Source organism: Hippopotamus amphibius, chromosome 9 (assembly GCF_030028045.1).
Source record: "Hippopotamus amphibius kiboko isolate mHipAmp2 chromosome 9, mHipAmp2.hap2, whole genome shotgun sequence".
NCBI lineage: Eukaryota > Metazoa > Chordata > Mammalia > Artiodactyla > Hippopotamidae > Hippopotamus > Hippopotamus amphibius.
In genome coordinates this window covers 134,573,337-134,596,737 of record NC_080194.1, presented here as the reverse complement: position 1 = coordinate 134,596,737, position 23,401 = coordinate 134,573,337, and the positions used below count along the sequence as shown (strand labels likewise).

The following is a 23,401-nucleotide window of genomic DNA, read 5'->3' as shown; positions in this document are numbered from 1 at the left end:
TGTGAAAGCAGTAAAAACAGAGTCTCTCCTTTTAGCCCCATGTTAATACTCCAACAAACACTCAGAATTTAAACAATTCCCTTAAAAAGAATTCTCTAAGAAAATATCCCAATAACATAAATCAAAAATGCGAAGTTTTGTTATATTTAGAAAAAGATAGAAAGAGATCCACAGAGAGAACAAGCCAGAAAGACTCACACAGAAGGCGGCCACAAGACGCACACTGCAGGGTGGAGATGGGGAGGGAGCAAGAGCCAGAGGGCGGACCAGGGGGCACCTGTGTGTTTACTAAATGCCCAGCAAGTGCCCACTACAGGCCACGCACTGATCTAGGTGCTGAGACACAGCAGGAAATAAATGACACCAAAACCTTGCCTTCTAGGATGGCCCAGAGAAGAGGAGAAAGAAGGAAGCTGTCCCCGCTGGATTAACAAGGTTGTCGTAAAAGAAAACACAGCACCGCCCTTGGCCTTCCCCTTGGCCATTAGTTACCCCGCCCCCACCCAGGCCTCCTACCTTGATAGCCACGTGTCCCTCCACCTTGTCCATCTCGGCCAAGAGCGCTGAGAGCAGAGACGACTTCCCACAGCCCACCTGGCCTACCACGGCCACCAGGGAACCTTCCGGAACGGAGAAGGTGATGCTGAAATGACAGGACACAGCCTGGCTCAGCAGGGGGTGCCTGGCCCAGTGCAGACAGAGACTGAAGGACGGCAGAGCTCTGGCGAGCCTTCAAGGTCTGGAAACACTTCCTGCCGTTTCCACCATGAGGGAACTGTCCCAGAGGCCTCTGCACCTGAGGCCCCTGACAGGTGCCAGGCTGCACCTGCATCTTAGAAAAGACCCCATGGGAGAGACCTGAGGGACTGAGCCACGATGAGGAGGCCAAATGGAGGGGATCAACTTTGCCTGGGGGTGTCATGCAGGTGCCCCAGGGGGGACACCCCAAAACCAACCCTGGAGGAAGCATGCCCCAGACCCAGACACCTGGGGACAGCCTGAGGAAAGGCCCACAGGTGTGAAACCACAGGTGTGACCGGGGTGGACACGTCGATGACATGAGATGAGGCAGGGAGAGTAAGGTCAGTCCTGAAGAGGTGGGTGGCTGGCGGCCAGACCCGAGAGGGCCTCGAAGGACATGCTTCCCAGCTGGGAGCCATGCAGGGGGCCTGACACCCACGAATCTGAGTTTCAGAAACACGTCTCTACTGAAATCGCCCTTTGGCAGATAAGAGCAATCGAAGTACAATAAAGCAGGCTCAACACTGCCAGCAAGACTGGCTGTCACATGACATGGGACCACGTCTGCCACTCCACTGCCAACAGCAAAGTCGGAGCTGGGATGCCAGCCACCCGGAGGAGGGTGAGTACATCCAGGGATTCCTTGGGTTCACCTACATTGGCTGTGCTTTCCAACTGCTGCTATTCTGATTTCAACGTATCGGTGGAAAGGTGGATGGATTTTGCGGCTGTTGTTTCATTCTTGTGTACCTGCTGCATGCTCACACTGACTGTTCTTTGGTTCTGTGCCAGGAGGGGAATGGATTAAGGGGCTAGAACAGAACAGGAAGCCCAGTGAGGCAGCTCCAGTGATTGTCCCGGCGAGATGGGAACATTTTATAGGCTGAGGAGAGGGAAGGTTTTGGATGGAGAAATCCGGGGGGGATTCAAGGGGTGAAGGAGGGTGAGTAGAACAAGAAGGTCTCTGAGACGGGAAGGACAGAGGGAGAGATGGGGGCACAGACGCAGACCACTTAGTTGTGAAGCAGGACTAGCGAGAAAAGCTAAAATTGAAGCGGGCAGGAGTTAAGTCAGACATGAGGAAGAACTCCCTAAACACGCAGTCCCATCAAGGGAGGTGTTACACAGATCCTCTTCTCTGGAGAGTTTGACCCCTGCCCCTCCCCATGTCCTCAGATAAAATACAGCAGTAACTTGGCTACCCAGTAAGGGGGTAATTATTTAGGGGCATGGGGGATAAATCTGTCCATCTGGCCCTGTTTGGGGGACTCCCTAAGGAGGCCTAAAGGAGCCCCTGAGCAAGGCCTCCAGTCAGAAAATCAGAGGCACGTGACAAATTGCCCAGGCATCAATTCCCTGGAGGCTGTGATTTGAAAAAACAAGGACTGGGGTGGGCAGGGTCCCAGATGTGGAAATGGTGAGAAAGAGTGAGCCAGGCAGCTGCGGGACCTTGGAGAGGATGGAGAACAAGCCACCCTGACGGCACATGTGAGTGGACAAGAACTGCTTTCAGCTGACCCAAGCCTTCCTGCCACCAGGGGTGGCATCACAGCCTCAGACCCAGCCTGGCCAATCAGTGTGCTCGGTCTCTTCTGGCACAGTGACTGGCTCAGGAAGAAGCACATGACCCACCCTGGGCCAATAAGAGGCAAGTAGCTCTCCAGATGAGGTAAGAGGACACCTGGAGTCGACGGGGGCCATTTGGATCGTGAGGGGAGAGGACGTCTGCTGCGGAAGCAGCACAGATGGAAGGGGAACAAAGACAAGATGGAGAGAGTCCTGATGGCATTGTCTGAACCCCTGGATCACACTGTACCTGAAAGTGGACCTTCTCAGTGATATGAACCAGAAATTTCCCTTTGTTGCCTAAGCCTACCCGTATAAGGTTTCTGTCACGTACAGTCTGAGGGAACACTCTGAGCCAGGCACACCCTCAGCGGCTCCTCCCCAAAGCCCAAGCAGGTGTGACTGGACCTACCTGCCCGATGAGCCAAACTGAGGCTGAGAAAGGCAAAGTGACCTAGTCATGGTCACAGAGCTGGAGCACGGCTGGAATTCGAACCCACGTTTGCCCAGAGCCCTGCGGCTGGCTCCCTGTCCCGCTTACCCATGCAGCGTGGGAGGGTCGCTCCTGGCCCATGTGAACGTGGCATTCTTCACGGTGATGCCGTTTGTGATCCCAGCTGCAAAGCACCAGAGACGTGTCAGACGGAGATGAGACCCTACCCTGGGCATGAGCAGCAGGCTCTTACTTTTTGTTTTTCCTAATCAAGTGGCTCAACTCCAGATGCTAGCCACTCATGTGGGGCATTATCTGGTTACATCGTCACTGCTTCTAAAGAACTTCAACCAGCAGCTCTGCAGGCGGCCTCAGACCCAGAGGGCAGAAGGAAACCGCTAGAGGACTCTGCCTTTGAAAGACAGCAGGTTGCACCATCTGGAAAAGTCGGGGGACCCCTGGGGGACTCCCTCACACTGTCTTGAGGGGTTCTGGCAGCTTCGGGGTGGGCGTGGGGAATTGAGCAGAAGCCAAGGTCACGGGGCACAAGCCGTGCTCTCATGCTGACGCCTGTCCATCAGCTTGGGCTGGCCCATGGCCTCACTACACCTCTGGGCCCCCCGTTATGTTCAAAGCGGGGTCCTTCACCCCAAAACTCCTGGATCCCGGGGAAGCCTCCTCACTCACCTCCCTGAATCCCTTCTCTCCCCCTCCCTCCAGCCACCCTGCTCACATCACAGCAGGTCAGTCTTCCTGAAACACCAGTCAGTGTAAACTGTGCAAGCTCAGAGATGGAACAGGAAGCGGGGAATCATGGTGGGGGAGGGCAGGGTGCACAAGACAAAGCCTGCATTACAAGGATGCTCTGCGATTCCAGCACCTCTGCCTTCGTCTACTTCCCCTCCCCTTGTTTTCTTTTTACTCCATGCCCCTCACTTACAAAAGCAACTTCTGACTCTTAACTAACAGCCAACTTAAAATCATCTAGAGAAGATGGGGGTGTTCTTAAGTTGTCAAATCAAGAAATAAATTCCCCCGCCCATCAAAGAAACAAAACCTGTGGATAGAGGAAGTTACTGGTTAACCTAACTTAACCCCCCCTTCCCCCAACCCCGAAACAGAACAAGGGGGAAGCCAGAAGGTGCTATTTAAGGAATTTAAGAAAAGCCACTTGAGTCGGTCAAACTAGAGGCTGCAAGACTTGGCCTGGAGTTGCCAAGGTGGCCCCAGCCGGCACCCGGAGGGCGTGGACAAACATCTCCAAGCCTAACCGCCTAAGAGCCTGCCATCAGGGCAGGGAGGGGGGCTGAGGCCTAGACTGGGGCCCAGGGGTCTTCCAGTGTGACTCCTGCAGTGAGCTGTGAACAACTTCCGGAGCGCGAAACCTCCTCGGTGGCCCCAAATGCCAGCCCCATGTCACGCAGGGAGATCTGACCCTGGAGTAGGTGGCATCATTCCACATCGTCTGTGTGTGTGTGTGAACATCTGTGTACATGTGGGAGGGGGGCGGGGAACGACTCGGTCCTCGGCACGGCAGAAACTGGATGACCACGGGCCAGGGACATCAGGAGGGAGATTCCAGTGGGCAGTGGTTCTCAACTGGGGGTGCCTTTGACCCCCCCCAAGGGACACCATGTCTGGAGACATTTTTAGTTGGCAAAACTGGGGTGGGTGCTTGTGGCATCTAAGTGGGTAGAGGCCAGGGTGCCACTCAACATCCCACACCGCACGGGATGCCCCCAGAGCACAGCGATCCTGCCCTGAACGTCGGCAGTGCTGCGGCCGACCCCCGGCCCCGACGCCCGTCGCCTCCTCACACGCACCTGGGAAGGAGCGACCACCATGATCTGGGCTGGGCTGGGCTGGGCTGGGCTGCGAGAGGACAGCTGAGTGCCTGCCTGGTGCCAGGTACCGCTCACGCTATAGCCAACGTCACGCACACGCATCCCTCTGACCACCTCTACGAGGCTCGGCAGCCAGACTGTGTGGTTCAGGCCCTCGTGCTGCCACTTCCTAGCTAGAGAACCACAGGCAAGTTACTTAACTTCTCTGGGCCTCGCCTTCCTCGTCTGCAAAATGGGATTGTCAATGGGATCCACCTCACAGGGCTGTGATGAGGAGAAAATGAGGCGAAACAGAGAGTCTTCAGAACCATGACTGACACACAGGAGCGCTCAATAAATCTCCGTGTGGAGACGCAGCACAGCGCGTGAGAGCGCAGATTCTGCTGACGGGCTGCGGGTGTGAATCCCGACTCTGCTTCTTACTGGCTGTGCGAGTTACTCAGGCGAGTCTCCTCCTCTGCAGATGGGGGTTTCCACAGCCCCACTCCCTAAGCTGCAGTGAGCAACGCGTGAGTGAGTGTGGTGACGTCCTTAGGACAGGACGCACGTGGCGGGAGTGTCACTTCAGCGAAACGGGTCGTGACTGTTAGCGCTATTTAATAATTATTATTAAGTGCCTGGAGATCCCTGCTCAGGGGGGTCCACTGGGAAAGGATAAATTTATAAGCTACAGAATAAGCAAACCTACTGATGAAAATCTGTGTAACACCCAGCCAAAGAAAGGCACCTTCATTCCCATCACCCAGGTGGGGAAAGGGAGGCTCAGAGCAGTGAAGGGCCCAGCCCAAGGCTGCACAGCTAGTGGGGGTTGTGGGCTGGTCAATCTCCATGTCCTTGATTGGCCTGTCCATCTGTCCAGAATGCAATCAAAGCCTGGGCCCTCGAACGTGGCCCTCAGGGGTGGCCCTTGCCTGGGAGCTAGCTCTCAGCAAGAAAGCAAGACAAGTGAAGAGCAAGGTCATGCTCCCAGAAAGGCTAGGTGAGGCCCACGCCCACCCACTCCCTGGGACACACCGTCTTTGATGGACCGTCGCTGGATGCTGTCGGGCTCCAGCTCCTCGTGGGAGAGGAAGATCCGGAGGCGCTTGAGGGAGACACTCGCCTACACAGAAAGCAACGACAGGGTGCAGTTATTTTTAAAACCTTTTTGCAAAACAGACCATGGCGAGCTGACAGTGGTTTCCCCTGGGTGCGGAAGGGCCCACATCCTCCCTTATTTCTGAAGGTTCTGCATTTCCTACACCGAGCGGACGCCTTAGAATAAAAAATAAAAAGGGTTTTGGTTCTTGTTTGCTTTCCTTTAAAAGCCCACAACCGGGCATCAAAAAAGAAGGCGGGGGACTGTCCTAGCTGACAAAGGACCTGAGAAGCAGCCGAAGGCAAGGGCCCCGTTTAAGACAAACTTGCAACTCGGAGATAAACGTGTCCTGGAGACGGAATGTGTGGCACAGTGGTTACGGCCAACAAAGCTGTGTGATAAACTTCAAAGGGGCTAAGAGACGAGAGCTTCATGGTCCCTGCCCCCTAAAAAAGTAGAAATGGTAGTCGTGGCACATGACAGAGGCGTAGCTGACACTACAGTGATAAAGGTGTAGCAACATACCCACAGGTCAAATCCCCACGTTACACACGCTGAACACAGTGTGAATTAGTTCAATGAAAATACATTTTTCAAACAGCAAAGGTCCTGGTTCAAACAGGCCAGCAGTCAGGATATTTCTGAGATAATCCCAGACGATTTTGGCATGGCCTGGGTGTTATTTTAAGAGATTACTGTTAATTTTGTTAGGTATGATGGTGGTGTTATACGTGTGTAAGAAGAAATGTGTGTTGAAGAATTTATGGGTGAAATGCCAAGAGGTCTGCGATTTCCTTTAAAATTCTTCGGCAAAGAGAGAGAGGAATGAAGTGAGGGAGGGCAGAAAGAGGATTAGATGAAGTAATTGTGGCAAAATGTTGAGTCTGGGTGATGGGCACACAGCGTTCTCATGCTATTCTCCCCACTTCTGTGTACATTTGAAATCGTTTGTAATAAGAAGGGATTTTAGGGACTTCCCTGGTGCGCAGTGGATAAGACTCTGTGCTCCCAAAGCAGGGGGCCTGGGTTTGATCCGTGGTCAGGGAACTAGATCCCACATGCATGCCGCAACTAAGGAGTCTGCCTGCTGCAACTAAGGAGTTCACATGCCACAACTAAGGAGCCAGTGAGCAGCAACTAAAGGAGCCTGCAAGAAGCAAGAAGCCCGTGATCCACAGCTAAGGAGTCTGCCTGCTGCAACTAAGGAGCCCACGAGCTGCAACTAAGGAGCCCACATGCCTCAACTAAGAAGCCAGAGAGCAGCAACTAAGGAACCCACCTGCCGCAACTAAGACCCAGCACAACCAAATAAATAACAAATAAATTTTTTAAAAAAGAAGGGGTTTTATCTGCTTATTTTTTAAAAAGCCTTGACCAGGGCCTGTACAACCACACCTAAAGGCTGATTTGTCTGTGTGGCTAAAGACAGGGTCTTCATGGGAAAGTGTGCGAGGCTAGGGAGGAGAGTGTGCCAAACGCCGTCAGCAGGCACGTGCAGGAGCCTCAGATGGTGTAAGCGTGACCGAGCGGTTTCCTCTCCTAACAGAAGCACTGCACGGACTCAGGGATCCTAGGGGGTCCGGCTGGGGGTTTTCGAACGGTGAGCCAGGGCCCATGACTGGGCTGCAAAACCAATTCAGTGGGTCAAAAGCTGCATTTCTGAAGAAACAGAACAGGATAGGTCAGGGCAGGTCAGACTCGATCAGAATAGAAGAGGATCAAATGTTTCAGGAAGAATCTTGCAGAGCTCAGGAAAGCCCAGCTGCAATAACTTTTGTTTCATACACTCGAGTGTGTGTCAAGAAGTAAAACATATTTTTCTCCTTGGGGCAGGACCAAAAAAGCATGAGGGCCACTAGCCTGGGCCTTGATAAGCAGCGCAGCCACAGCGGGACAGGCTGCGCGGGGAGCTGCATCCAGGGGGACTCTCAGGCCCTTCTGCTTTACTTCCCCCAGAGACGCCCTCCCTGAAGTTCCCCGGCCTCGCCGGTACCTGCACGATGCTGCTGATGACCATGGGGAGAATATTCAGGGGGAAGCGGAGGATGTTGAACAAGGCCAAGGACACGAAGGCCTTCTGGGCATCCAGGATGTTGTTCTCATCAATGGTCACGTAGACGGCAAAGGTAGACAGGGCCACCTGCAAGCAGAAGGCCAAGTCAGGGTCCCAGTCGCAGAAGCAGTGACCTGCGCCTGCACAGCTTGCTCCGACCTCCCCGCGTGAGCTGCAGGGGCCCACGACTGGCCGCGGGAGGCAGCAGAAACGCCCGAGGCCGTGTCTAGCACACAGCAGGCACTCACTAAACATGCAGAGAACGAACTGGATAAACCACTGACCAGGAGCCAAAAGTCCCAGCCTTTCCCGCCAACGTCCTCTGTGGGACACTGGATGGCCTTCTCAGGGTCCCTCAACATCACCAGGTGTGACCCCACCTCCACTTGTCCTTGCAAGTCCCTCTGCCCCAAATGACCTTCCCATCCAGACGGCGGCCTGGTTACTCCCTCTCCCCATTCCGAGAGGCTGCCCTCCCCAAGACAGCACCGCTACTGCTCTCCATCCTTTTATCCTGGTTTATTTTTTTTCATACACCTATCACTACCTCACATTGTACGATTATAGGTACTCATTGTCTGTCTCCTGCAGTGAAATGTAAACTCCACAAAGGCAGGGACTTTTGTACACGGATGTATCCTCGGTGCTTAGAACAACCCCGGGCACATAGGGGCACCGAGACTTCATGCAAGTCACCTCCTCTCCCTGTGCCTCTGTCATCTCATCTGTGAAATGGACACAGAGGATTTGTGCCACTGTTGAAAGCTCCTTCCAGCTCAGAGTATAGGATTTATACCCCCCAGGAAAGGAAAAGAAAGGAAGGAAGGAAGGAATGGAGGGAGGGAGGGAGGGAGAAAAGATAGAAAGGAAAGAAAGGAAGGAAGGAAGGGGGAAAAAAAGGAAAACAAACAGCCAAGCATCCTCCGAAGGTCCCCCCCTGCAGTGGGGCCTGGGATTTCAATTCCCAGACAAATTACTGGCGTTTGGGCTCGGTTGTTTGAGACAGCAGCACTTCACCTCCCTCGCCAGGAAAAAGGAAGGACCCCTGAATAACCCACGGCTGCACTGTGTGGCTTAGGAGGGAAAAGATCAACAGGCAGATCTCTGTGCCCCGCCCTCCTGCTGGCGCTAGAGCAGTGCCAGGTGTTGCCATGGCGGGGGGCCTAACAACATTCCCCCAGGGACACCCAGTACACACTACCAAAGCAACCTGGAAAACCTTGGACCCCGGCAGATGGGCAGAAGTCTCCACCCCATGGTAGCCCCAGGCTCCAAGAGCTATTAAAGGCTTTCCCAGGGGGAAATACACTGCCTGGGACCTCATTCTTGAGCTCAGGGCAGATGGCTGGCAGTCAGGAGATTCCGGCGTGGCCAAGATTCTGGTGTGGCTGCGGTCCAGGGTATTCTCAGGGTCTCCACTGCCTCACCTCTCTGTTATCTATTAGAATGTCATACATCTTAAAAATTAAAGCCATAAGCTCTGGCTGTTTATCAGCTGTATGACCCTGGGCCGTGATGTCAACGCACCTCTCCAAGGGAGCCTCTGTTTTCCCATCTATAAAATGGGGGTCATGATATATGTTCGCAGGGCTTCTGGCAGCAAGGAATCAGGCACTTGTGCAGAGAGCTTAGCCCTGTGCCCAGGGCACAGTAAAATGCAGTAGATGGTGGCTGTTTTATCTCTTGTTCCAGGACTCGGTCCAAATGCCTTGGACTGTTTTTCCAAAGAATCTATTAATTGGGTCCTAAGAATGAGGCACTGGACAGCAGAGCTGGTTCCTGTCCTGGTTCTGACATTCACGAGGGAGGTGACCCTGAGGGAAGGCACAGAAATTTTCCAGGATCCTCGGCCAAGAGGGAGGTTAGGTACTCAAAAAGCCACTGACCCCCGCTTCCTGGAACAGCTGCACACACGGGCGCCCTCCTCCAGGTAGTGATGACGCGCCTGTCTCTTAGCCAGAGAGCCTCCTCACTCAGAACTCTCTAAACACATCCACGCAGAGGAACAGCACCCAACCATAAAAAGGAATGACGTGCTGACACCGGCTTTGACACGCATGAACCCTGAACACATGACGCGACGTGGAAGGGGACAGACACAAAGGCTACATGCGTTAGACAATTCCATTTAAGTGAAATACTCAGAACAGGCAAACCCACAGAGACAGAAGGCAGGTCAGCGGGTGCCGCGGGGTGGGGTTGCGGGAGCGACCGCCAGTAAATGCAGGGCTTCCTTCTGGAGGCGACGGACGTGCTCTGGAATTAGGCAGTGGGGACGGCTGCCTAGCCTTATGAATATACGAAACACCACGGAATTGGACACGTAAAAGCGGTGAATTACATGTCAAAAAAAATAAATTTTTTTTAAAATTTCCAAAATCAGTCTATTTTACACAGTACAAGAGCCAAAGTCTTGACTCAGACCCAGGGCCCCTCTGATTCGTAAAGTCCCTTCTCTGAACTCCTCTGCCCTTCTCTCCTACCTCTCTCCCCCTCCCTCCCTCTGTTCCAGCCCTGCCAGCCTCCAGGGTTATTCCTTCTTCGGGGCAGGCACGGTCCTGCCTCAGGGCCTTTGCACTCACTCTTCTCTCTCCCTGCTCAGGTCCCTGACCTCCATCAGGTTAAGATCCAAGATCCACCTTCCCAGTGAAGCCTTTGATCATCCTATGTAAAAACTGCAAGCCCTCCCGATCGCTCTAACCAGAACCTTTTTTCCCATAGCACTTACGACACTTTAGCATACTATGTATTTATTATGCCTGGTGTGCATTATCTGTCTCTCTCAGTTCAAATGAATGGACACCCCATGAGGGTGTGCATTTTTGTCTATAGTATTCACTGCTCTATCATCCGTGCCTGGGACAGCACCCGGATCACGGCAGATACCCAGTAAATGCTTGTGGGTGGGTGGGGGGATGGATGGGTGGGTGGGTAGACAGATGGATGGACAGGTAGATGGATGGATAGGCAGGTAGGTGGATGGGTGGGCAGCTGGACGAATTTGCCCAAAGGCAGGAAAGCACACACTCACGGGTGTCTCTTCAGCTACAGAGAAAACCAGGCCTCAGGCATCTCGCCGCCAGCACAGCCCAGCTCCGCTGGCCCCACTGGTGGGGTGGCTGCTGACAGCACAGGAAGCACAAGAGGAGCAACATCGAGTGGCCCCTGTCAGATGCACAGCGCCCACTTCTCCAGGAAGTGGAGGTCATTCACTCATCCCTCAATTATTAATTAGACACCTACTGTGTGCCAGGCTCTGTGTGAGGCAGCCTTGGAGATCCTGAGACTCACAGTCTAGTGGGAAACAGGTATGAACCAGGGGCTCTCTAGCAAGGGTGTTTGGGGAGCTGGGGTTTGCTACAGCCTTATAAAGGGTGAGAGTCAAGGATGCGAAAAATCCTTTGCAAACAAGGAAGAACTCCCACCCACCTCTAAGTGCTAACAGAGCCTCCCTCTACGCTGAGACATGGGGCGACTGACTGAACCAACTACCCTAGCACAACCCCTAAACCCTGCCATCTCTTCATGAGGATAGCTGGTCCTTCTGCCTGGTCACCATCCACTCCTGTTGCTGGTAACATGTCAGTTGTCCTTTGGGGAGCTTCAGCCACAGATGAACTGCCCACACCTGACCCCAATCTCTGAAAGAAGCCACATTACCCAGGCCTGACCAATCCAAACAAACCTGCTCCTTGGCCCCAGTGATGCAGGGACAAGCATGCAGCCAATCACAATCAATGAAACTCAACCCCACAGCTTTGCAGGAACTAATGGGAAAGGGGAACTCTCTCCTTGATTACTGTGGTTACTGAGACGACAGGCTCAACTGTAATTGCACAGCGAGTTCCTATCTGACAAAGAAACTACCATGGAGAAAGCAGAGCTGGGAGACAGAGAAGGAGTTATACCCAACATTATCTTTGAAGCACCTAGATCCAGCCACGTCTGAAACCCCAGTCATGCTTAAAACCGTCAGCTTCCTAGACTTTTCAGTTTCGTGACCTCAAAAATTTCCCTTTCTTTTTTTTAGATCTAGTGGATCTAAACTTAGATCTAAACTTAGATCTAGTGGATCTAAGCTAGGTTTCTGCCACTTGCAAGATACTTCCTGACTAACACAGTTTCTTCAAATCCTCTGTCCATTCATTTAGTCAGTCATTCCTCTACATAAACCTAGTGAATGGGTACCATTTGCCAAGCCCCCTATGTTCTAGGGATATAAGCAAAAAAAGACAAGGTCCATGTATGTTCTGGTCAGCAGAGAACTGCACAACAGGTAATTAGCATATGAAATGATAATTATCCTAAAGAAGAGACATACAAGGCACAGAGAAGGCAAGGAGCTCACAAATCTTCCAAGATAGCAAATGCTAAATACTGACGGCTGCCTGGAGATGCTATTTTAGGAAAGTGCATTAGGTGGACATGAGGACATGATAAATGCCAGGCTCTATATTCCAGAAAAACAGTCCCATCAATCCTGCCACATGGCATCCCCATTCCTGTCTGACCTCCCCAGGCCTCTGTCTTCCATCACACCTACCGGTGGGTAAACACCTCATCATCCTTGAAGTTCAGGAATTCACCAGTGGAAAGAACATGCAAACACCTTCCAAGGGAACTGAAGGCCACATATTTTATCCTAATGTAGTCAGAGGCTTCCGTGTCTTGGCCAGGGCCAAGGTCCCCGACTGACCTCCCGGGCTCATCTGTTTCATGCCAAACAGCTCAACCAACTCCGTCTCTGGAAGCCCATCATCACCCAAAAACTGAGTGGCAAATTCAAGGTCAAGAAAAGCCAGTCCCACTCTTAAGCATCTCTTGCTGTGGCTTCCTAATGGAGACAAGGGCAGGAGATGCTATTTGAAGGGGTAGCAGTTCAGGTGACAAGCTGGAAACTGCAGGTTTTGTCAGAGGGTCTGATGTACAAAGCAAAGGGTTATGGGGAAAGGTCCCCCTTCATCCTAACTGTAACACAACCCACTGACTCAACCTTACTGCCTGACCCTTCTGACTGCAGATCTTTCCTATTTAAAAAAAAAAAGCGATCCAAATGCCTTGGATTTCTGTGTGATTTGCTATCACGTGCATAAAAGTAAAGTAAATAAAAGAGATGTATAAGTTTCATTACATTTATTGCATATAGTCAATGGTATGCTGGTATACATGCAGCCTCTCTCCGGAAATACAAAGAAGAAACCGGTATGGAGAAGGAAGCTAGGTGATGGGGGGTCTACGGAGGGAAAGAGCAGAACCTTTCACGGCAGACTGGTGATTCTCAACCAGCGGACATTTGGCAGTGTTTGGAGACAATAACAAATTGACTGTCGTAACCTGGGAGATGGGGGGAGGGGTGCCACCTGGCCTCTAGTGGGTGGCGGCCGGGGATGCTGCTGAAGAGCCCACCCTGCACAGGGACAGCCCCCCACAATGAACCATGAATTATCGGGTCCCAAATGTCAGCAGTGCTGAGGCTGAGAAGCTCAGCAGCAGACCCTCTGGAACAGCCATAACTATTTTTACCCTGCGAATGCATTACTTTCTGTTTTTCAATTAAAATGTATCATATATACAATAAGGACTATTTATTTAACAGTTGTATTTAATACATAGACTGCTGAACAGCTTGAAGAAAATATAATGGACATCCTCTATAACTACCATCCAGTCTTATAGTTTTACTTTTGAAAAAAACAGAGAGTCGCTAAGGACCTGGAAAAAGTTGGGGAGACGGGAGTGTGAGAAGAATGAGACAGCAGACCCTTCCAGCCAGGAATGCTGGCGTGTTTGAGCTGGAGGGGATCTGAGGGAACACAGAGTCCCAGAACAGCTAAGAGATGCCGCTGCTTGGGCCAACTCCGGTCAATTGGCAGCGGTCACCTGGAGGGTTGCTTGAACATAACTCAGTGGAAGGCAGCACCACGACTGACGGGGGTGTTTGCTGTGGTACGGGGGTGGGGGAGGGCAGGGCCTGCATGCCACACTCCTGGGGCCTAAGCCCTTCTCTCTCATGCTCAAAAACCCAGAGGCAGGGAGGTGAGATGACCGGCTGCAGGGAGGTGAAATGACCGGCTGCAGGTCACACCATGAGCTGGCAGGAGAATTCAGCAGTGGTCCTAATTCTCAGTAAAACATCCCATTCCTCTAAGCCAGGGCTCAGCCAGCTACGGCCTGTGGCCCACCCGTCTGTATCTGAGCCCGTGAGCTTAGGATGGATTTTACATTTTTAAATGATCGAAAAAAATCAAAATAATATTTCAGGACACAGGAAGAGTATATGATATTCAAACTTCAGTGTCTATAAAGTAATTTGCACAGGAACACAGCCACACCCATTCATTCTGTGTCATCTATAGCCGCTCTTGCACTACACCAGCAGAGGTGAGCAGCTGTGACAGAGATCACACGGCTCAGAACACCTAAAATATTCACTAGCTGGTCCTATAAGGAAAAATTGTGCTTACTCTTCCTTTTTGCCAGTGTTTCTCAAACTTTAAAGTGCAAACAAATCACCTGGCGGGGGGGTAGGGGGGAGGTTGCTAACATTCAGATATGTCTCAGCGTGGACGGGGGTGAGGCTTGAGTCTGCATTCTAACAAGCAACCCAGAGATGCTGATGTTGCTGGTGCTGGTCCTGCTGCGCACAAAGTGTGGACCCCAAACCAACAGCACTGGCAGCTCCTGGGAACATGTTAGAAACGCAAATACTCAGGGCCTGCCTAGACCGACTGCTGGATAAATGCACCCAGCGGCCGGCCAGGTGACTGTGAGACCTGCGCACGTTTGAGCATCACTGATTTCCACCATACTACCTCCTGCACGGGTTAAGCTGAGCCTGTCAAAATCCAGCGCCAGAATGAATATACTTTGAGAGACGCGAAAAGGCATGAGTTTCCTTCAACATTCCACCTGCGACACCGCTCTGATGAAGCAGATGGTAGCCTAACAGAACATTCTGTTTCTAATTTATGAAAATGTGTGGTTTGAGTCACAGGAACTTCCTATGAGAATATATATTTGCCCAAGAAGTGATACTCATTATTAGCACAGCATGTGAAAAAAAAAGAATGACATAGTTAATCATAATACAAAGACAGAAAGAGAAAAAAAAACATGGGGGGCATGATCTGAAGTCCTCCTTAAGCACGCTTCACTGTCAACTGTTCTTAAAGGGTTTCCGCAGCCCATCTCTATGTGGTTTCCTGGTTTGGGGCCAGCTTCGGAAAACAGTAACTTATGCCATTATCTTTAAACTTTTCAAAGTTGGCCAGCTAGGGACAGACCCATTACAGGACCCCAAAAGACGCATATTGCAACATTCGGGGCAGTGTGGGTCGGAACAGCAAAGAACAGGGACCAGTCTAAAAGGCCAGCAACTAACCCCCATACATGGAATCTAAGAAAATGGCACCGATGAACCCAGTGACAGGGCAAGAATAAAGATGTAGATGCAGAGAACGGACTTGAGGACACAGTGTGGGGGGGAGGTAAAGAGGAAGCTGGGACAAAGCGAGAGAGTAGCACTGACATACATACACTACCAAATGTAAAACAGATAGCTAGTGGGAAGTTGCTGCATAATACAGGGAGATCACCTCGCTAATTGGTGATGACTTAGAGGGGTGGGAAAGGGTGGGTGAGAAGGAGTCGTGGAAGGGAGGGGATATTGAAATATATGTATAAATACAGCTGATTCACTTTGTTGTACAGCAGAAACTGCCACAAGAGCGTAAAGCACTTATACTCCAATAAAGAGCTTGAAGAAAATTTTAAAAATAAAAAAAATAAAAGGTCTGCAACAAGAGATGAGTTAAGTCAACTACAGCACATCCACGCTCTGGACAAGCACACATCATTAAAATAGATGAAACAGATCTAAATGCATGAACTGAGAGGTTATATATTAAGTCCAAAGGTATATAACACCATGTAAGTATGACTCCATTTGAATATATTACAAACATTTTTTAAATATCTATATGCACAAATTTTTTTTTCCTAAAGAGACATACAAAACTGTCACTTTGGAGGAAAGGGACAGATGGAAGAGAGGTCAATGTACTTTTCATCACTTTCTGTACGTTTTGAATTGCTTTTTTCAGTGAATGACAAATACTTGCTGAGCCTCTATTATGCACCATTTTAGGCACTAGGATGCAGCAGTGAACAGAGAAAACCCCTGCCCTCCTGGAGCTGACATTCTAGTGGAGAGAGACAGACAATTCATGAAACAATAAGTGACTTTTAGAGTGGGTTTGGCATTGCCACTCAAAGTGTGGTCCATGGGTCACGGCCAATCCACAGTTTGTGACCAGCGGGCAGTAGGTAAGGAGTTGACACCACAGTGTAGCTCTACCATGGCACTAAGCACGCAGTTTAGTTCGGCTGACTTTTTTTTTTTTCTTAGCAAGACTTTCTCGATGAAGGAAGCAGAGACCAGAGGTTTACATTCCAGCACAAACTTCTCATCGCATCCTGAACCTGCCACTAACGGCTGCTGAACTAGCTGCTTTGAGTATCCCTGGGTTGTTAAGTGCTGTGAATAAAACAAAGGGGCAGGGGTGGCACTTTTTAAAAGGAGTGGTCGGAGAAGGCCTTGCTGACGTAGTGACTCCTGAAAAACATTTAGGCACGACAAAACAATAAAACATCAAACAACGCCGGCCGGGATAAGTGTGGCTTCACTCACCAGGAAAGGTGTGCAGACCCAGGTGAAGGTCCCCACCGCCGCCAGGTAGGCAGATTTCTTCAGCACTTTCAGCTCCTCCTGCCTTATGGCCAGCACCTTGTCTTTAAATGCCAGCTCCCAGGCATAAAGCTTGAGCACCTTGATCCCGTTGAGAATTTCATTCATCAGCTTAATCCGATTGTCTTTGCTCTTCATGTGCGCCACCTTCAAAGAGAGGAGCAGTCAACACCCGCCAGGGGGCTGGCCGCTCACTCCGGCCTTGGCATCAGACCAACACTCGACACCTATTAACCATGGGCCTTCCTGAGGGTGGAAAAGCTGGCCTGCAATCCCTACGAACCCTAACTCCCGACCCCGAGAGCAGGCCAAAGGATTCTTTTTTCAAGGGAAAAAACCACTCTGAATCACGTCACATGTGACATTACAGAAACCTCTTAAACTTAGAAGGGAGGAAGAGAGGCAAGGGAAACCTTCCCGGTATCCAGGGAGCAAGGGGCCCATGCCCTACTCTACTGATCCAAACACGAGAGATGATTCTTTTTCTTCCCTCCATTTTCTTATTTCCCTTATTGCTTTTCAGGCAGTACCTGGTTGTTAAAACACTCCAGCATTTCTGTACCAGCCGGCACTGGTTCGACCACTTAGGTGCCCACGCTACACAGCTGTTAAATATTTTCGATGCCACCTGGCATATTCCTTACGCCGGGCACTTTTCTAAGCTTTTCAAGTGCATTTAGTCCTGCACGTGAGAACACTGCCATGAAGGGCTATGTCACTCCTGGCTCACAGAGGAGGGCAGTGTAAGCACCAAGAGGTCAAAGCCAGAGGCTGAAGCCATCTCAGAGGTGGGCTGCTCAGGGAAGAGGAGGAGAGGCGACACGGTCCCCCGCCCCTCCCACGCCTCTCCTCCCTGCCTCCCCAAACCTCATTCCAACAGGCCCAGGTCCTGAAACTCATCTCTCCTACGGCATCACCAGCGCAAGCCAAGCTCTCTCATCTGAAGTTCCACAGGCACGTCATAAACAGCCATCAACAGGGGAGAGGAGAAATGAACTCCAGCCCGTCTCTCTTACGGGCCATTAGGCAGGAGTTCAAGGGAATGAAGTCAGACTGCACGGCAGGCGGCAGAAAGATGCCCCAGGCGGGGTGTCAAATGATTTAACATCACGCTGCCGGGCGGCCCGTATGTGTTAAAACCACCAAACACACACATGTACACACCAAGCCTAACTATACAGATAGTCCGATCTCGATATAAACACACAGCAAGTTCCAGAAGGATGTGCTTCAATGTATGCACCGTGGTTGAGAGGCAAGGGAAGAGGACACTAAAAATGCCCTTTTAGTCTGCACACTTTTGTATTATTTGAACTTTCTTTTATAATGAGAAGGCATTCACTCTGTTACCTGAGTATTTAAAAACTTAAAAAATACAAAGTATCTCAAAAAAAAAAAAAGAGTTTAATGCTGGGACCAGCATAAGGTAACAGGGAAAAAAGCAGGAGCCGATTTTTACTCAGCTCTTGAAAATGCACACACACATAATGGAAAACACGCCACAGGAAATAAGGAATCTCTCGCAGGCTCACAGATGTGACTTCAGTCACTGACCCACGAGGTCTATTTTACAAGTTGACGATCTTGGTGGCCTGATGTGATCACCTGGGAAGCTTTAAAAGCCCCTGATGCCCAGGCCCCACCCACATTGGATGAATCAGAATCCCTGGAATGAGGCCTGGGCATCAGCATTTGTTACAGCTCCCCAAGCGATTCCCCCGCAGGCGGGCGAGGCTGAGACCCCCAACTGGACACCCAAGTGGAAAGGCCTCGGGCAGGGGCCCAGTGCGGAGGCCTTTGGAGAGACACCCCCTACCTGGTAGGTCTTGGTCTTCATGGCCATCACAGCATTGATGGGGACCATGAGGACCATCACAGCCACCCCGGCGAGAACGGAGGGGCCCAGGTTCTGCGGAAGGAACGAGAACAGAAGTCTCAGCACAGGGCTTCCACGGGCTGAGCCACCCTGTGCAGCTATGTTACTTTTCAGATTTATCCCAGAGCATCTACTGGGGTCCCACAAACCCTATAAGAACATTCAAGGCCACAATCCTTTATCCAAAACCCTTGGGATTAGACTGAGTTTTGCAAATGCGAACTTAAGGATTTCAGAAAGGTAATGGGATGTGGAGCAGAAAATAGTGAACACGGCCCACCTGACAGTTTATCTTCTTCAAAGGCCCTTGGCTGATGCCTGGGTGCTTGGATTTGGGGAGGGTTCCCACCATTCTCAGAACTGATAAGAGTGACTCTCTGAGCCTAAACTGTTTGCACGAACAATTCAGTTTCTGCTGACAAAACCCTTTTCCCTCCGGGAGCCTGGAAGTTTGGTCTGTGCCAGGGCAGAGGCTGCCGGTGTGACCAGGTCCCAATAAAAACCCTGGGTGCAGCATCTCTCCTGAGCTTCTCTGGCTGGTAATGTTTCACACGTGCTGTCACAACTGTCACAACTTGTTGCTGGGGAATATGTGCATCCGGTGTGACTCCAGGGGGATGCTTAATAAATGACAGCTGCGAGTCCCCTGAGCGAACCACGAACCTGGTGGGGTCTCGGGAACTCCTGACACAGGTAGATGTGCCCGTACACCACAGCGCCCCCACCCCCGGACCCTGGCACAGCACTCCATGAGCAAATGCAATGATTTTGTTCAGGAGCAAAATAAGGATACTCCCACTGAGAAAGGTCATCAAGACTATGTATAAATCACACATCGGCTCAGGTCAGGTTTTGCCACCAAATGAGCTAAGAAAAACTTTCAGTTTTCAGAGCTTTTTGATTGGGAGACTTGTAGATAAGAAGCCGTAGATTGTTCTACTAACCCACTTGCAGATAAGGAAACTGCATCTCAGGAAGGTAAAGTGATCGTGACCGAGGCAAGATATGGATTGACATTTTTCAACTTTCAAGTTACACAAATTAAAAGAGACAGCCTGAGAGAAACAGAGACACAGATGTAGAGAACAAACATATGGACACCAAGTGGGGAAAGCGGGGAGGGTTGGGGGGGGAACGAATTGGGAGACTGGGATACCAAATTGTATACTCTAAAGGTACACAGTTTATTGTAAAAAGTTAAAAAAAAAAATAAATAAATAAATAAATAAATAAATAAAAGAGACAGCCTGAGAAGTCCGCCTAGCACACACTTACTTAGCCGAGACAGATGGACGGAACCAGAAGATAAGGGTGTTAGTCCCTTCCAAGGAGCCACCCCCGGAAGCTCCCATTCTAGTTACCAAAAAAAAGATGCTACTGCTCCTAATGGTTTCTGTGATGGATCTCTGCCTGGTGAAGATTAATCCACCTCTAACAATGAAGGTCATTTCTACCAACAATCTATAAGATTTCAGAATCAACTTTGAGAGCGAATCACAGTAACTGAAAGACACCAAGCACATCTCTGTATCATGTACTGTTCAGGGAACACTACCTGCACTAATTTATTCAACTGTCCCAACATCAATCACTGTGATGAGGTTCCCTTATTATCACCAGTTTACAGATGACGACATTGAGGCTGAGAGACGGTGAGTAATAAGGTCTGGAAGAGGCAGGATCTGAACCCAGGCAGCCTGATCTCAGAGCCACACTGTCCCCTGCTATCCTATGTCGTGTTCTTGATGGTCAGATAGAGAAATCTTGTTTTTGGTCTAAAGCAGTACTTCCCAGCCGGGGAGGAATATTCCCCCCAGAGGACATCTGGCAACGTCTGGAGACATTGGTCACAAGTGCTGGTGGGAGTGTGGGGGAGGGGAGGGGGTGTGTTATTGATATCTCACGTAGAGAGGCCAGGGAGACAGCTAAACATCCTACAATGCACAGGACAGCCGCCGGCAACAAAGATCATCCAGCCCCAGAAATCAATAACACATTCAGCAACTCTCATCTAAATAAAGCGATTTTCTTAGTGGTTCACAAACCAACCCTGAAGGCAATTCTAAAGAAGTGTTGCACAGCAGCACTTTCTGGGGAAGCAGATGCCCCAAGACATCTGCCAGACGGAAGAAGTGCATCTAACCGAGACGGAAAAGAACCAGTGGAAGTGGCATTTGTCACAGCCTTGAAGTTTGGGTGGGATGTCATCAGTAGGGAGAAAAGAGGAAAGGGAATTCCTGGTGGAAGGAAAGGCACGTGCAAAGGCCGAGAGGTAACAAAGAATAAGGCACGTATTAGGCTATGAGCATCTTTGCTGGTCATCTTTATGTTTTGGGAACGGCCCTTCCCCATGTGCAAGGGCTGCCAATCACACCTTCACTCCTTCCACAATGAGAGAGGGCATGGGACCCTGGCCAATCTGAGAACTCTGCCTCTTTCACAGTGACAGGTTCAGGGATGTGAACAGGACTGTGCCAAGCCAATCAGAGTGCCCCCGAGGACCCTGGCTGAGGCAAAGAAGAATAATGTAGAGAGGAATCTCTTTTCTCTGGCACCATTATCTGTGAAGATGATACAAGCCCAAAGCTACGGAAGCCATTTGAAGAAATCCCATCGAGAATGAAGTCAACTCAGAGAAACATAGGGCTAAGAAATGATGAGAACGTGAGACTGAGTCCTTACAGCACTGCTTGAACTCCTGGATCCATCCCTACCTGGACTTTTCAGTTACAGGCACTGTAAAATTCCCTTTATTTGCTTATATTACTCTAAGATGGATTTCTATCCCCTGCAACCAAGAGACTCTTGACCAACATAATTTGGGACTCATGAATAAATGAGTTTGGTTAGCATTTAGGAGGATACTACAGAGGGAGAGATACAATGTGTGTGTTATAGGGTTGTTAACTACATACACTGTCAAGAAGAGACAAATGCAAACAAATACCATGCCACCCTAAAGAACATAACCCAACAACTGAAGAAAGGAATAAAAACATCCTGGAACCAGCTGACAGGCCAGAAAATAAAATGTGAATGATGGCAAGAAATGCCAGTGAGCTACGGAGGTTCTCATCACTGCCACCCACTCCCTCCCCAATGCCCACACGTGAAGGTCCCTCCCCACGCGCCACGGGAACGACGTCAAACACACACCAGCCACAGGAGGTAGAGGGCAAGGATGACTTGCAGAGGGGCTGACCAGATCATGTTAATGTACGTGGCCAGGTCCATGAACCTCTGGGCGTCCACAGACATGAGGTTGACGATCTCCCCGACAGTGGAGGATTTTCTGGCTGCATTGGTGATCACCAGGGCCTGCGGGACAAAGGAGAGGGAAAGAGGGTTTGAGTGTGGCAGGCGACAGCCTGGGGCCCTCCCTCCGGGCCCAAGCGGAGGAAGGAGACAGCTCAACAGTGGAGAGGCCACTGCTCTCTTCTCCTCTCCTGGTGGCTCATCTGCCTTCGCAGCCCATGTGTCTCATCATAAGGCCTCCTCTCTTATCGAGAGCATTCGATAAGATGCCTCCCCATCCTGAGCTCTTCAGTATGGAAGGGACCTCAGAGGTCACCTAAACCAGAGCTTCCTGCACCTGCGTGTGTACACCCACCCCCAGGGAGTTTGTTAGGCTGCAGTTTCTGATTTGGTATGACTGGAGTGGGGCCCCGCATCTCTAACAGGCCCCCAGGAGATGCTGAAGCCACTGGCCCCCCGACTGCCATGAAGGATCAAAGTCTCAGCCAGGGTTTCTCATCCTTGGCGTTACTGACACATGAGGCTAATCCCCTGAGGGCCCATCCTGTGCATTTTAGGATGCTCAGCAGCGTCTCTGGTCTCCACCCACCAGCTGCCCCCACCCCCAGTCATGACAACCAAAAATGTCTCCAGACGTGGCCAAGCGTCCCCTGGAGGGACACCTTCGCCCTGGCTCTCGATGGCTTCACGCTGTCACCTGGGGAGTTTTAGAAACACTGTTGCCCGGGTCCCACCCTCAGAGATCCTGACTTAGCTGGTTGGGGTGCAGCCTGGTCCTTGGAAGTTTTTGAAGCTCTCTGGGGAGTCTACCTGGCAGACAGGTCTCAGAGCCAACGGTCACGTCCATCTTTCCCCACTACCTGCTGAACAGTCTCTTCCTAACCCGTGGGGCCCAGAGGCCAAGAAACGCAGGGACCAAGGAGGTACCCCAGTCCCTTCAGGCTGTCCGTGCCGAGTGCCTGCCGAGGGTCTGTCCTCCAGGGAACACATCATCTGCTCAGTTCAAACGGAGAACCAGAACCCGCTCACGCACCGGAGAGTAACAGCAGAGTGAGGAGCTGAACCCGCGTCTCCCCAAACCAAGCGCCACCTAAGAAATTCCATCACCCGCAGCCAACCCGGGGGCACATCCCCGGGGCTCGCCCTTGGGGTCAGCTCCGCCCAGCTCTCAGGCCGGACGGTCACTCCCTGCCTGAGGGGTGACCCGGCCCAGCACCCCGGCGCCGCGGCGGGAGCCGCCCCCCACCTTGCGGTAGACGGCCCCGATGACGGCGGTCTTGATCCGCATGCCGCTCACGAAGCAGATGTGGAAGTACTGGTGCAGCACGAGCGTCTGCAGGCAGGCGCTGACGAACAGCAGCGCCGTGTAGAAGTAGCCCTGCCAGGCCGGGGCCTTCCTGTCGTTCACGAAGCTGATGAGCAGCCTGGGGGGGCAGCAGGGACAGAGCCCGGTGTGACGGCCCGAGACGCACACCCAGGCGGGCGCGAGTCGCCTGGGGCCAGCAGGTGCCCTTCTCCCCCGCCGGGCGAGGCAGGCACTCTTCACGTTCACGTTCATGGACGGGAAGCCCAACCCACGCGGCGGTGCTTATGCGGGGGGGGGGGGGGGACAAGCATCCACTGCAGGGCATACGGCATCCCCCGGTCCCCACCCCGGGCTTCTCACACCGACAGTTCTGCCTCATCACCCAGAAGTGACCACGTAGAGAGCATGCGGGGGCAGAGGGAGGGAGGGAGGGAAAGAGAACGGATGTGTGGCCCCAAAGAGACAGAGAGAAGCAGCGAGGGAGGGAGGGAGGCAAACAGAGA

At 51.4% G+C, this 23,401-nt stretch overlaps 1 protein-coding gene across 2 annotated transcripts in view; it reads right to left on the bottom strand.

The window, feature by feature from the left end:
* ABCC1 (ATP binding cassette subfamily C member 1) overlaps nucleotides 1-23,401 on the bottom strand; it is a 132,823-nt gene that overhangs the window by 38,888 nt on the left and 70,534 nt on the right. For both annotated transcript variants that reach the window (XM_057750672.1, XM_057750673.1), the window contains 8 exons: nucleotides 22,839-23,016; nucleotides 21,494-21,655; nucleotides 18,278-18,370; nucleotides 16,405-16,608; nucleotides 7,656-7,802; nucleotides 5,599-5,686; nucleotides 2,849-2,924; nucleotides 517-643 (listed from right to left, as the gene is read on the bottom strand). In XM_057750672.1, the coding sequence (XP_057606655.1) occupies nucleotides 517-643; nucleotides 2,849-2,924; nucleotides 5,599-5,686; nucleotides 7,656-7,802; nucleotides 16,405-16,608; nucleotides 18,278-18,370; nucleotides 21,494-21,655; nucleotides 22,839-23,016 (1,075 nt within the window). The remainder of the gene's footprint in view (nucleotides 1-516; nucleotides 644-2,848; nucleotides 2,925-5,598; nucleotides 5,687-7,655; nucleotides 7,803-16,404; nucleotides 16,609-18,277; nucleotides 18,371-21,493; nucleotides 21,656-22,838; nucleotides 23,017-23,401) is intronic.